The sequence below is a fragment of the Rattus norvegicus genome, chromosome 3 (genome assembly GCF_021556685.1).
Source record: "Rattus norvegicus strain SHRSP/BbbUtx chromosome 3, alternate assembly SHRSP_T2T, whole genome shotgun sequence".
Lineage (NCBI taxonomy): Eukaryota > Metazoa > Chordata > Mammalia > Rodentia > Muridae > Rattus > Rattus norvegicus.
The window spans coordinates 134,171,679-134,185,764 of record NC_141536.1 but is presented as its reverse complement, the minus strand read 5'-3'; the positions used below and the strand labels follow the sequence as shown (position 1 = coordinate 134,185,764).

At 41.4% G+C, this 14,086-nt stretch overlaps 1 protein-coding gene across 2 annotated transcripts in view; it reads right to left on the bottom strand.

Annotated features, from left to right (window-relative positions):
• The window catches only part of Xrn2 (5'-3' exoribonuclease 2), a 72,226-nt gene extending 62,677 nt beyond the window's left edge, over positions 1-9,549 (bottom strand). Inside the window, exon 1 of one of the 2 annotated variants that reach the window (XM_087653361.1) lies at positions 9,417-9,549. In XM_087653361.1, coding sequence (XP_087509487.1) covers positions 9,417-9,491 — 75 coding nt within the window. In that variant the 5' untranslated portion in view covers positions 9,492-9,549. 2 annotated transcript variants of the gene reach the window in all.
• Between the last annotated feature and the right edge of the window lie 4,537 nt (positions 9,550-14,086).

Genomic DNA, 14,086 nt, shown 5'->3' with positions numbered 1-14,086 from the left:
GGTCATAGATAACCTGGTAGAATGTTGTCTTCCCACCATGTGTGTTATAGAGCTCAAATTCAGGCTGCTGGGTTTAAAAGTGCCTTTACTTACTGAACACCATCACAATAAGAATGTAAAACAAAACATGTTAATAAAAGAATATCCTCCAGCCTGGTGGTGGTGGTGCACACCTTTAATCCCAGAACTTGGGAGGCAGAGGTAAGGCCAGTCTGGTCTACAGAATGAGTTCCAGGATCCAGGGATACAAAGAGAAACCCTGTCTTGAAAAACTATAAAAACAAAACAACCTTTCTAGCATCTTTGGGCACCACATACATATGTGGTGTACATACACAGACACAGGCAAACACTGATGTACATAAAATCTCAGATCAAACCAGACAAACAGCTAAGCATCTGTGTTCTAGCACTTAGTTGAAACAACAGGATCCTGAGAGATTGAGGTTAGCTTTGCGTGCATAGCTAGACTATGCAGCAATCATCATCATCATCATCATCATCATCATCATCATCATCATCATATCATCATCATCATCATAATGATAATAATCTCAATAACCTAGTCCTTTCTCCATTTCAAGATCCCAAAGAGAATAAACCAAGCCTAAAGCAAACAAAAAGAATGAAAAAATTAGAGTAGAAAATAATTAGCAAAAAAAAAAAAAAAAAAATCAGTGAAACTAAAAGCTAATCCTTCAAAAAGATCAATGAAACAGACAGTCCTTTTTTTAATGTGAACAAGAAAAAGACTCAAATTACTAGAATGAGACACAAAAACTTACTTAATTGACAACTTTGCAAACAAAAAATAATTATAAAAATACTTTGAATGAACATATATCAACAAATTAGATGGGACAGAGGAGCATATTACTAGAAAAACAAATACTGAAAATTATTCAGGAAGACATAAAAATAAACCAATAATAAGTGAAGAAACTGAATCAGTAATTCAAAAACTGACTAGAAAGAAAACTCAAGGCCAACAATGCTGAATTCTACCAAGTATGCAAAAAGAATTCATATTAGCTATTCATCAACCCTTGCTAACACTTCCTAGTTTGTCGTACAAGACCAATATCATCTGAACACCAAAATCAGACAAAGTTTAACAGGAAAAAGCTACAGATGAGTACCTCATGGGAAAAAAAAATCAATGCAAAATCCTCAACATTAGCGAATAAAAATCAGCCAGAAACACCCCCACACCTCCAGAGAGAGAAAGAGAGGAAGAGAGGAAGAGAGAGAGAGAGAGACAGACAGACAGACAGACAGACAGACAGACTATACAACAGGACCAAGTGAGATTTTGCCCAAGAATGCAAACTCAATTTTACCTTCAAAACTCTATGTGCCCACTTGTTTATAAATGCTTCAAAACTCTTATCATAATACCAAAGCCAACCTGAGCTACACAGTAAGACCTCCATCTCAAAAAATAAAACAAAAATTACACATTAAAACACATTGCAAGAATGCTACAAGTATTTTTGTAAATATATAAGTAAAAAGAAAACTTTAGTGAACTGAACCCAACAATAATTAAAACAAAACAAAACAACACAAAATAAACAATACAACATGACTTCTAGGGTTTTCCCAAGGAATGCAAAACAGGTTTAAAACATTTAAAAAAAAATCAATGAACAAAGACTAAAACTTCATTAAAGAAAACACGAGCTCAATGACCCAGGCAAAAACTTAAAACAAAAACAAAACAAAACAAAACAAAACAAAAAAACAAAACTACTAAACGCATCATTAAAATTTAAAATTTTTAAGGGACTGGGGAGATGACTTAAAGAATAAGACCACTAGGCTCCCCTAGTGGACCTGGGTTTGATTCCAACCACCCACACAGTGGCTCATTTCCAGTTCCAAGGATTCCAACTCCCTCTTCTGGTGTCTACAGGTACTGCACATCCATAAGACACAGACTTGTGCAAGGAAAACAATCATAAACATAAAATTAAAAAATTCTAAAGGTATTCTTTAAGGGAGAAATCTGAAGATTAACAGAATGTGCATGCAAAATATTTATTAACCTAAAGAATTCTACCTAGAATATTTAAATAAAACTGAACATAATCTTAACTCATATATGGTTTAAAAAACTAAAAGGAACGGTCCTCTTGCCTAAGAAGATACATAAAGCACTTGATAAAGTGTTCTATTATCATTTGTCACTAGGAAAATGCAAACTTAAAACCACAAACCAGATGACACTGTGCTAGAATATCTAAACCTACAAACACTAACCACTGGTAATGAAAGGAAGCAACTGAGAAATTCTCATGTACTGCTAAAGTCAAACAGAAAATGGTGCACCTAATTTGAATCAGACTACAGGACTGATCTTTCTTGTTAAATCATGTGCCTACCACATAGCCTCATCACTTCACTCCTAGACTTCAACACATAAATGAAAGTATGTGTTTCAATGACAAGAAGATGTACACAGAGCTCATGGGTTTTCTCTAGCAGTTCCAAACTGGAAACAGTGCAAACGTTCCTCAGTAAGATGAATGAAAAACAAATAACACATTATGCAATATGCTACCCATCTTGAAAAGATTAACCAGATTGATCCTATGCTTGCTGTAGCAGCATGTACTCAAACTGAAACAAACGGAGGATTAGCACAGACCCAGCTAAGACTGACTGTTGTTAAACTAAATCAGCCCAAAGAGAAAAGACTCAAATTGATAAAAGTAGAAATGAAAAGGGGACATCACAATAGATACTAAAGAAATTCAGAGGCCCATTAGAGACTACTATGAAAACTCCATTCCAATAAACTGGGAAATCTAGAAGTGTATACATTCCTAGACACATATGACTTACCAAATATAAAATTTATGCTTATAAAGGTACAATGAAAGTGAAGTTATAACAGAATCATCTGACGAAAACCCAGACCAGGGCAGATTCCACTGTTCACTGCTAAACAATATCAAATCTTTAAATAAGAAATGACACCAATGTTCCTCAAACTGTGCCATAAAACAGAAAGGGAAGAACATTGCTAAACTCATTCTCAAAAACCAATATCACGCTGATGATACAAGGGAATATAAATACAACAAAACTACAAACAGATCTTTTTCCCTGAGAACACAGATACAAAATTCTCACTAAACACTTTCAAACTGAATTCAGCAACACATTTAAAAGATCTTAGAATCAAGTTCGCCTCATTCCAGGGACACGGATTATTCAACATACACAAGTCATTATACACAAATCTAGTATCTACATAATTAAAGCAAAGTGGGAAAATCATATGATCTTTTCAGATGCAGAAAAGGTCTCCAACAAAGCTCACTCCTTTAGAATGAAGCCCTGAAGAAATTAGAATAGAAGGAACATACCTCAACATAATTAGTGTCATGTATGAGTAACACAGCCAAGAGTAAATGGGGGCAGGGGATCTCTAAAAACAGGAATGTGCCAAGAATGTCCACTCTAGCCACCCTTATTTACAATACAGCAGTGAAACTCCTAGCTGGAGTAACAAGGCAAGTGAAAGATCATTTTATTATAGAAGTAAAATTATTATTTCTATTTGCAAACTGGATGTTACTCAAAAGACTCTAAGGATGGGTTAATGAGATGGCTCAGTGGGTAAATGCTCTTGCCATGGCACACATATTCTCATACAAAAATAATTTTAAGTATATCCTAAAGGCTACCAGCTCTTAGAGTGGATAAACATTTTCAGTGAAGTAGCATATACAATCAGTATTAAAATAAAATCAGTAAAAAGGCTAGCAATATAGGTCATGGGGTAGAGGTGACTACTAGCAAGCCTGATGAACTGAGATTGAGCCCCAGGATCCACATGGCAAGAGAGCCAAATTGGTTCCCTGACCTCCACAAACACACCAGGGCATGTACACATGCATGCACACACATACATACAGACACAAACAAAAGTTTTGATTTTGTTTTTTTAATCAGTAGCATCCAAGAATAAGTGACTATTAATGTTTATCCATAAGTGAGACATCATTATCAAGGCTCAGGGAACATCATGGAAGAGGAGACAGAAAGAATCTAAGACCTAAAGGGTGGAGATGGTACTGGGAAAATGCAGACATCTGGATATGATGTGGCCATTACACCATGAACTCCCAGAAGTTGGGATCACTTATACAAAAACCTATACAAGATCAAGTCGGTCAACATTCTAGCATGGATGAGAGAAAGGCTCACAAGGTCCAGTCCACAGCTAGAGAAGGGAGAGACAATTTTCTTTGGAGTGTAGCACCCAGTATACTGTTGGTGCTCCAGTGGATAACCCAACACACATATATAGGTGAAGAGCACTAATTGGACTTGGTCAGTGACTCCTAAGTTAAAAAGACAACAAGACAAGTAGCAAACATATCCCAGCACTAGGAAGGCAGATAGGCCTCTTGTGAGTTAGAGGTCAGCTTAGTCTACACAATGAGGCAGGAAGTTTTTCTATATACAAATAATGAACATGCTGAGAAACTAGGGGGGAAAACCACATTCACAATAGCTTCAAAAACAAAGCCAATCAATCAACCACCACCCACCCAACAAAAAACATTCCACAATAAATATGATCATGGAAGTAAAAGAACTCTATGAAATTTGGACACTGAGGAGACGCCTCAATAGGTAAATGTGCTTGCTCTGTGAGCATTGAGCATATCTAAATTGAATCCCAGGATCTGTGTATAAAGAGCAAGTCACAGCTATATGTGCCTATAAACCTATAGTTGGGAGGGTAAGACAAGGAAATCATGAAAGTTTGCTAGCCAGTTAGCCTCACCTAAAAAGTGAGCTCCCAATTCAGTGAAAATTCCTCCCTTAAAGAATAAGGAGCTCAATTTTTATTCCATGAGAGGGGTTGGGGATTTAGCTCAGTGGTAGAGCGCTTGCCTAGCAAGCACAAGGCCCTGGGTTCGGTCCCAGCTCCGGAAAAAGAGAGAGAGAGAGAGAGAGAGAGAGAGAGAGAGAGAGAGAGAATATAAGGTGGAAAGTAAAAGAGGAAGATACTCAATGTCCTATGTCCTCTTCATGCACAAGCAACCACATACCCATGTGCATGCACTATGCATATAATCCCAAAATAAAAGATAATGCAACACTGAAGAAATTGATGCAGATACTAGAAGACTAAAATCTCCCATGCTTTGGAACAGCCCAAAAGCAATCTACAGATTCCATGTAATCTATTATCAAAGTTTCAATGACAACCTCTACAGGAAAAAAAAATATTCACATGGGAACACAAGAAGCCAAAGTAATACTGAGCATAAAGAAAAACACTAGAGGTGTCAGTATTCTCCATCTCAAATTACACAACAGAGCCGTGGTAATAAAATCAGCAAAGTTATGGACCCCAAAAACAAACATGTTAAAAAAGAAATGAAAGAGGACCCAGAAATAAATAGCAACAGCCATCACGGATTTGGGAAAAGTGCTAAAAACATGCCAGACTTTTCAAGAAACAATGCTGCAGAACTGAGTGTTCACAGGCAAAGGACTCAAACTAGAGTTCTAGCTCTTGTTCATTACAACATAAATTCAAAATAGATCAAAGATTTAAGTATTAGACCTGAAACTCTGCAACTACCAGAAGAAAATATAAGGAAAACACTTTAAGATAAAGCACAAGCAAGGACTCTAATTGTCCAGGAAATTTCCAGGAAGAAAGACAAATGAGAGGGTGAAAAGAAGGCAACGTGGTTGAGAGCACTTGTTGCTCTTCTAGAGGAAGAAAGTTTGGTTCCCAGCACCAACATGGGGGGGGTCACATTTGCCCCAACTCCATCTCTAGGGGGAAATCCAACACCCTCTTGTGGCCTCAGAAGGCACTCATACACACACATGAATAAAAATAAATTTTAAAGAAAAAAATTAACAAGTGAGATTCCATGAAATTAAGTCTCTGCATTAAAAAAAAGCAAACAATTGGTAGTGAGAGCATACAGAATGAAACATTCCTGCCAGTTAGTTATCTGATACACACATAATCCAATAAATAAATAAGTGAAATAATACCTTTTAAAAGATAAAGTGGCCAATAATACAAAGAAAAACCCTTAGTCATCAAGAAATGCAAATCAAAACTACAATGAGATTTCACCCCAGTGAAAATGACTATCACATGAAATCAAGCATCATATGCTGGCACAGATACTGGGGAGTGCTGACACACACTGCTAGAAGCAAAGTGTGTGATGGCAGCCATTATGAAAAAGAGAAAAGGAAGAAAAAGGCAGAAAGGTAGAATTACCATATGATATGATCTAGCTGTGCCTATATGATTGTGCATGCCTACAATCCCAGCACCCAGTAGGATTATGAGTTCCTGGACAACCTGGACTATGTTTCAAAAATGAAAGAGATGGTTAATGCATATCAATTAAGCTCAAAATCTAACTACGGAACATGAAAGTCAATGAACTAGGAAGAATAAATAGCATAGAGGCCAACCCGAAGTTCAACTGGGTAAAGGTGCTTGCTTAGAAGTAAAGAACTGATTTCACGAAGTTGTTCTTTGACCTCCATACACATGCTAAGACATGTCACTGTCTCTCTGCTCTGTCCTGGGAGCAGGTACACTTGTGTCTCTGTACATATATACATACTCAAAAACTTTCACCAGGTGGTGGTGCACACCTTTAATCCTAGCACTCAGTAGGTAGAGGCAGATAGAACTCTGAGTTTAAGGCCATCCTGGTCGACAGAGCAAGTTCCAGGACAGCCAGGGCTACATGGAGAAACCCTGTTGAATAGAAGAGGAGAGGGGGAGGGGAAAGATAACTGGGGGGTGGGGTGGGGAGTAGGCTCGAGAAAGCTCACTCTCACCCATATTCTTCTAAAGGACACTAATTGCTCACACAGAGACAGAAGTCAATGAAGGTAGGGAAGTAAGGGATTGGGGGGGGGGGGGCCCGCACAGGGATAGTATGGGGACACCTAAGAAAGAAGGATGTAAAAGGGTGGATGGGATCTAAACATATTGTGTAAATGTATACAAATGGCACAATGAAAACACTGTGAACAACTAATACATGCACACACAAACTGACCAGTTCTTAAGAATGAAAGGGGAGGGTCATAAGTTAGACACAAGGCCTTCCCAGCTTTCATATTGGTATGATATTAGCTGAATAAGTAACTCAGAAATATTGAAATTTTTCAAAAATTGGAAAAGTAATTGAAAAGAATCTTCCCCTTTTGATTTCCTTCTCCATAACAGGCACCTAACAACCTAGTATCGATCCAGTGCTCAGAACAGAGTCTGGTGCATGGTAAATGGTACCAAAATCTGGGAAATACATACCACAAAACCCTGCCAGACCTAGCAGCCAGCAAGCGGCTTTAAATTCCAGCACTGGGGAGGTAGAGGCAGGCAAATCTGAGTTTCAGGCCTAACAGAACTACATAGTGAGACCTTGTCTTAAAAGAAAATGTTTAAATTTTCATCAACAATAACAGCTAGAAAGAGTGTTTCTAACATCTTCATGGGAACTGGTTTTCCAACTTGGAGTCATAATCACTCGGAGAAAATAAAGGTATTTCAGATCACACAGTGGCATTTCCTAAAAAGTCAATTCAAAAATAAAAACCAAAGATAGCTTTAAGCCAAGAGAGATGGGCTATTCTGCAAACTGTAATTCTCGGGAAGCATCTTTCCAGGAAGCATATTGAAAAAAAGTGCTGTGAAGAAAATAGCTGTAAAGACAACTCCAAGCTGGGAGTGTCAGTACACAGGAGATTGCCTGTGTGTGAGCGTCTGGAATTTGTATCTCCAAAGGAAAAATTAATACTTAAAAGAGGCGCAATGGAAAAAAAAAAAAAAGGACTTGACAGAATGCCTGATAAAATAATTTAGATGAGGTATAAAGTGTACCCAAACTAAGGGTGAGAGGGACAGGGTAAGGGAGGAGCTAGCTTTAGTAAAAGATAAGCAACCTCAAACTACAATCACAGTATAAAACAGCCAACAACACCACTTCTCTCGCAGCTTGTATGGTCAAAGGTTTGACAATCTTGAACGAGAACTAAAAAGTACAGGGGACCAAAGAATTAAGACAGCTAGAGTTGGGGGGTGGGGGTGGGGGAGCTAACATCAGTCTGAGAAAGTAGAAAATGATACTTCGTTTGGCGATAGAATTTTTGTTTTGCGAGAGGGTCTCACTATATAAGCCTTAATTTGCTTTGAACTCTGTGTAGATCGGGCTGAACTCCATAACTCAAGCCTACCTCTCTCCCAAGTGCTGGGACTAAATGTATATGCCATGCCTTGACCCGATATACGTTTAAACCAGTTCTCCATTAAATTACAAAATTTACCATCAGATACAAGAATTAGCATTAGAAAAACGGGTGGTGGTGAATAAATAGCTAATTCCTCTTCTACCCAAAATTATATAGACCTAAAACAGATAAATCAAACAACCATATTCAGAGACAGTGCCAAAACAGTCCAAAGCGTCTGTCTTTCGAGAGAGAAGACTGGACGGAAAAGAACGGAAGAACAACTGTGGCTTTCCCTTTGGAACGTCCTCCCAGGGGAAGGCAAAGTTTTACAAAGGAAATAATAATTCAGCTTAGCAATTTGTCTTTTGAGAACAGAAAAAAATACTAGGAATGTCACCAAAACAAAGCTTTTGGTTTCTTCTAAGACACGAAGTAAGAAAGTAAATAACTTAAGCAGGAGAAATAGGTTCTTGGAAGGAGGCGGTTCTAAAGACGAAAGTGGGAGGGGACACATGTGCCCGGAACTTTTCCAATCCAGAAATTCTAATTGAGAGTACAAAGTCGAACTCGGACAGAATTACGCGAACGACAAAAGCAAAACTCACGAATCGGAACAGCTATAAGTCTGCCTGTGAAGTAGCAAACTAACACCACTCGAGAAGACAGGAAGTGAAAACAGCGAGCTGCCCGGCAGTCTTAAGACAGCGAAGCCCCCGCGGGGAGACAGACCGCTCCTCCATCCTAGTCCTTCGTAACTAGCACGGTTAACTGCAACAAATGGCCAGTCTCCGGTGGAAAACAAGCGATCCGACCACCGGGAATGCCGGGCTCAACAAAGTGGACCAGGCAGCGGTCCCTACCCAGCCAACCCTGCTGCCCGCGTTAGGGGGCTGACCAGACAGGGCGCCCTTTCGAACTCTGAGCGGCGCGGGCAGCCGAGGAAACAAAGCCGTGGGCGGAGTCTGGGGTACCCGGCTTGGCAGTCGGGGGAGGAGCCGTCCAAGCCCCTACAGACCCCTACTCCCCCTTGCTTCGCTCAGAGCGCCTCCGGAACCGCGAACCCGCGAAGCGGCCCGCGAGGCTCCCTGGGGCGGGCGCCTGTTCCCGAGGGCCGCGGCCTAGACGTGTCGCGCTGGGTCCCCACTCCGGCGTACTGGCCGCCTCCTCACCTTCTCCTCCACGCAATTGACAATGATGGACGGGTACTTGCGGCTGAGCCAGCGGAAGAACGCCGGGACTCCCATGACCAGCGGGCAGCTCGAAGCAGCAGCCGGGCAGCGGGAGAGTGTAACCAACGAGACTGGCGGGAGCGGCCAGCCGAGGGCACTTCCTCCCACGTGCGGCCAGCGACCGGAAGTTACGTCATTCCACCACCGCGAGGGAAGCAGGGAAAGGAGCTCGGTTAAGTGAGAGTTCGTTTGAACTGCACAAGCGGTGGCCGGTTTGGACGGGCTGTAGGTGGTGAGACCTAAAGCCTTTGAGAGCTGGACTCCGGGCTGACGCCTTCGCCCGCAGTAGTCCTCAGAGCACGGGCCACAGTAGGCCCGCGGCAGCAGTTCCTTGCTGGTGTGGTCAGGCTTTGCAAAGGCGTGGCCTATCTGACTTCCTTTCTCACAATCAGTCTTGGGCTGAATAGAACCATCTACACTCTAGTTTCCATTTCCTGGTTTCTCTCATTTTTTTTTAAAATGCAACTGTGCCTGGCAGAACTATGAAAAAGCATCATAAAGTGTCCTACAAATTTTTTTAAAATCTGCTTTTGCATAAGCAACTTTTCAAAATACGTTTAAGATTTATTTTTAATTATGTGAATGTGTGTATATCTACATGTGGTTATGTGAACGAGTGATGGTACCTATGGAGGCCAGAGGCATCAGATCCCCTGGAGCTGTCATCTGCCTGCTGTGACTGCCAGAAGTCAAACTCTACTCCTTTGGAAAAGCAGCATGAACGCTTTACTGCTAAACCATCTCTCAACCCGACGAGTCACTTTAAATAGTTGCAGAATCTAGCTAGAATTTGGTGTTAAACAACCTTGTTGCTATGCTCAGTGTATCAACATTTCCCAATATCACGTTCTAGCATTTGTTGAGTACCTATGATGTGCTAAGGCAAGGAACTAAAGAATTATCTTATCACCAGTTGAGCCGTCTGTGCTGGCTGGCTGTGTCATCCTGGTGACTCCAGTGTGAAAGAATTCTCCAAACAGGGAGGGGAAAAAAAATTATTAGATTCAGTGCATACAGCAGGCAAGAAAGTAAAAGCTGGAAGGGGCTGTTTTGTGGAAGCATGTTTCTCTGTGGGCCTTGAGGCAGTGATTGTTTGCCTGAGTCGGGCACAGTGTAACAACTCCACCCATTCTGTGGTTTTGCTGTACCATTTTTTTGTAAAGCATAACACATAAAGTCAGGTTGTCAAAGAGTTAAATCACTTGCTTATTCATACTGCTTGTATTTCACTTCAAGCAAGGATCATTTAATCCTCTGCTCTCAAACCAACGTATTTTTAACCCTTGTTTTCTGGTGGCTTCAAATGTGCCCTGTCTATCCCCCACCCCACCCGAAGCTTATGAAAAAAAAGTCTTGAAAGAGGAGGTATTCATGCCCATTTGCTCAAGCCTGAAAGTCTCTTCCCTGAATCCCCCTTGGCCTGACAAATCACACTCAATGACAAAGGCTCACCTTAAGAGGCCTCTGTAAAGGGTTTCTCTGCTACCTGTCAGGCAGTAAATGTTGTCCCTCCCTCAATGGTTTAATGACTTCATTTGAATGCTACTGTGGAACTTAGCCTATGTTTAAGAATAGTTATATATGTGCATATATATGTGTTTGTTCTAGAATATTTTTTCTATGATGAAAATTCCCATTTTAATTGGAAATAGTTCCTTCTTAAGAGTTTGGGTCCAGGGCTGGAGAGATGGCTCAGTGGTTAAGAGCACCGACTGCTCTTCCAGAGGTCCTGAGTTCAATTCCCAGCAACCACATGGTGGCTCACAACCATCTGTAATGGGATCTGATGCCCTCTTCTGGTGTGTCTGAAGATGGATATAGTGTACTCATACACATAAAATAAATAAATAAATCTTTAAGAGTTTGTGTCCTCTGGAATGGGCTATGTTCTTATGTGAACACAAATTCATAGGCAGTTGGGGAGGAGCAGGCAGCTTGCTACATTGAGTTCCCCAGAGTTGATCACAAATGGTTTTGAACTTTGAAATGTAAAAAATAAGTCAAAAGCTGTATATGGTAATAAGCATCAAAACATCCTGGTCTGACAAAGAGGCATACTCAAGTAATCCTAGCACTGAAGAGGAGGGTAGCCTGGGTCCAAAAAACAAAGGAAACATACAGAAACGTATGCTACTCTATGATGTTCGTTTGGAAATCCTGCTCATCCCCAGCTCAAGGTGGGAAACCCCATTTGCCCTCCTACCCCATCTTTAGCCCCTCCCACACAGAAAAATCCCCCACCTGCTTGGAAAGCACTCTAGGCTAACAGGTCACCTCCCCTTCTCTCCGTGTTTCCCACAACTCACCCAAGAGGGCCTGCCCTGGGACTCAGTTTTTGACTATAATGTGGACACAATCGCAGCTCCTAGTTCACACATCATTATCCAGTGCCCAAGACCCGTAAAAAACCCCTTGCTTTAGCCTAGATAGATGCTCGACTTCACTGAGCTCCACCTATGAGACCAGTGAAGCTGAGAGCTGCCTCCTAATAAACCTGCCTTTGGCTACTTTGAATGCGGTTTAACCTGGCCCATATCTGCATCACTGAAGGAGAGGAAAAGCCGATCATCCCTCAACAGGTCTAAGTCTAATTCCAGGGGGGTTTTGAGCTAAAAACCTCTCCTTGTAATTTGATTGATGAGTGTGGCTTGTATGAGATGTTCCCCCACAGTCTCAGGCATTTTGAGTGCTTGGTCCCCAGTTGGTGGCCATTTTTGGAGAGGTAGGTCTGACCTTGTTGGAATGAGTGCGTTACTAGAAGCGGGCCTTGCGAGTTTCAAAAGCCAGACACCATTCCCAGTTTGCTCTCTCTGCTTCTTGCTTGCAGGTTAAGGCAGGAGCTCTCAGCTTTCTGTGCCAGCTGTCATGGCTGCCTGCTGCCATGCTTCCCAATCTCGATGGTGATGGATTCTTCTTCCTCTGGAACCATAAGCTCAGATAAACCCTTCTATAAACTTCCTTGATCGTGGTGTTTTATCTAAAAAATAAAAAGGTGAAACCCAGACAGTGGCAGGAGGGTATGGACTAAACCTTGTAACACTTTCTTCAACCCAGTGTGTCCTAGGAAGTCTTTTAATATTCAAGCTTGAATTTGTCTTGTATAAATTAAAGAAGAGACTGAGTCTGGTGTTGAGTCACTGTGGTCTGGAATCACAAGTGTGGGCAATGAACAGCTCAAGAACAGAAGAGGTGATGAGAGTTTGTGTTGGAAATGCACACAAACATTGAAACAGACTATAGGCTTCTACAGATTTAGAAGCCAGAGGGTCGGAGACATGTTCACCAAGATTTCATGGGCCAGAGGAAAGCTTTCCGCTGACATCTGAATTACATTCCTGTAAAGGATAATATGTAAAACAGTGTTCATTTTTTCCTTATGCCATGTAAATCTAGATTTTTTTTAAAAACTAAAAGTTACTAAACTGCCATGAAAATATAGTTCTCATAATATGACAATAAAGGCAACTCTTTTTTTAAAGATTTATTTATTCATTATATATAAGTACACTGTAGCTGTGTTCAGACACACCAGAAGAGAGCATTAGGTTTCATTACAGATGGTTGTGAATCACCATGTAGTTGCTGGGATTTGAACTCGGGACCTTTGGAAGAACAGTCAGTGCTCTTAACCCCTGAGCCATCTTTCCAGACAAGACAACTCTTTTTATTTTTTTTTATTTTTTTTAATCCCCCCCCCCCAAGACAACTCTTTTTAAAAGCTATTGATTCATTTGCTGACTGCCATGGTCTGGGTTGCCACCCATGGGACAAATTTCACTTGGTGCATCTCAGGCCCACTCATCTCCATATCCCGCAGTATCTGCCCTCCACCCTTCCTTGCAACATCCTCCCCCAAAATAAAATAATAATAATAATAATAATAATAATAATAATAATAAGAAGAAGAAGAAGAAGAAGAAGAAGAAGAAGAAGAAGAAGAAGAAGAAGAAGAAGAAGGGGAAGGGGAAGGGGAAGAAGGGGAAGGGGAAGAAGGGGAAGGGGAAGAAGGGGAAGAGGAAGGGGAAGGGGAAGAGGAAGGGGAAGGGGAAGAAGGGGAAGGGGAAGGGGAAGAAGGGGAAGGGGAAGAAGGGGAAGGGGAAGAAGGGGAAGGGGAAGAAGGGGAAGGGGAAGGGGAAGGGGAAGAAGAAGAAGAAGAAGAAGAAGAAGAAGAAGAAGAAGAAGAAGAAGAAGAAGAAGAAGAAGAAGAAGAAGAAGAAGAAGGGGGCTGGGGATTTAGCTCAGTGGTAGAGCGCTTACCTAGGAAGCGCAAGGCCCTGGGTTCGGTCCCCAGCTCTGAAAAAAAAAAAAAGAAGAAGAAGAAGAAGAAGGAGAAGAAGAAGAAGAAGAAGGAAAGTGTCCCACGCGCGACTTCTTGCCAGCAAGAAACACGCGGGTACATAGAAATCCTTACTGTGACCAACTTTATTATAATCTTAAAGAGGAAGCCTCGCCGCGCCAACATGGTGCGCTTATATACACCCTAGCATGGCGCATCCACACCTGATTGGTTGTTTACCCATGATCTCATAAGGCACGCCCCGAAGTGGGCAAAGACCTGGCACGAAGGCACTCTTGCACATGCGCACAGTTAACTTCCTGAAAGGGGCCGG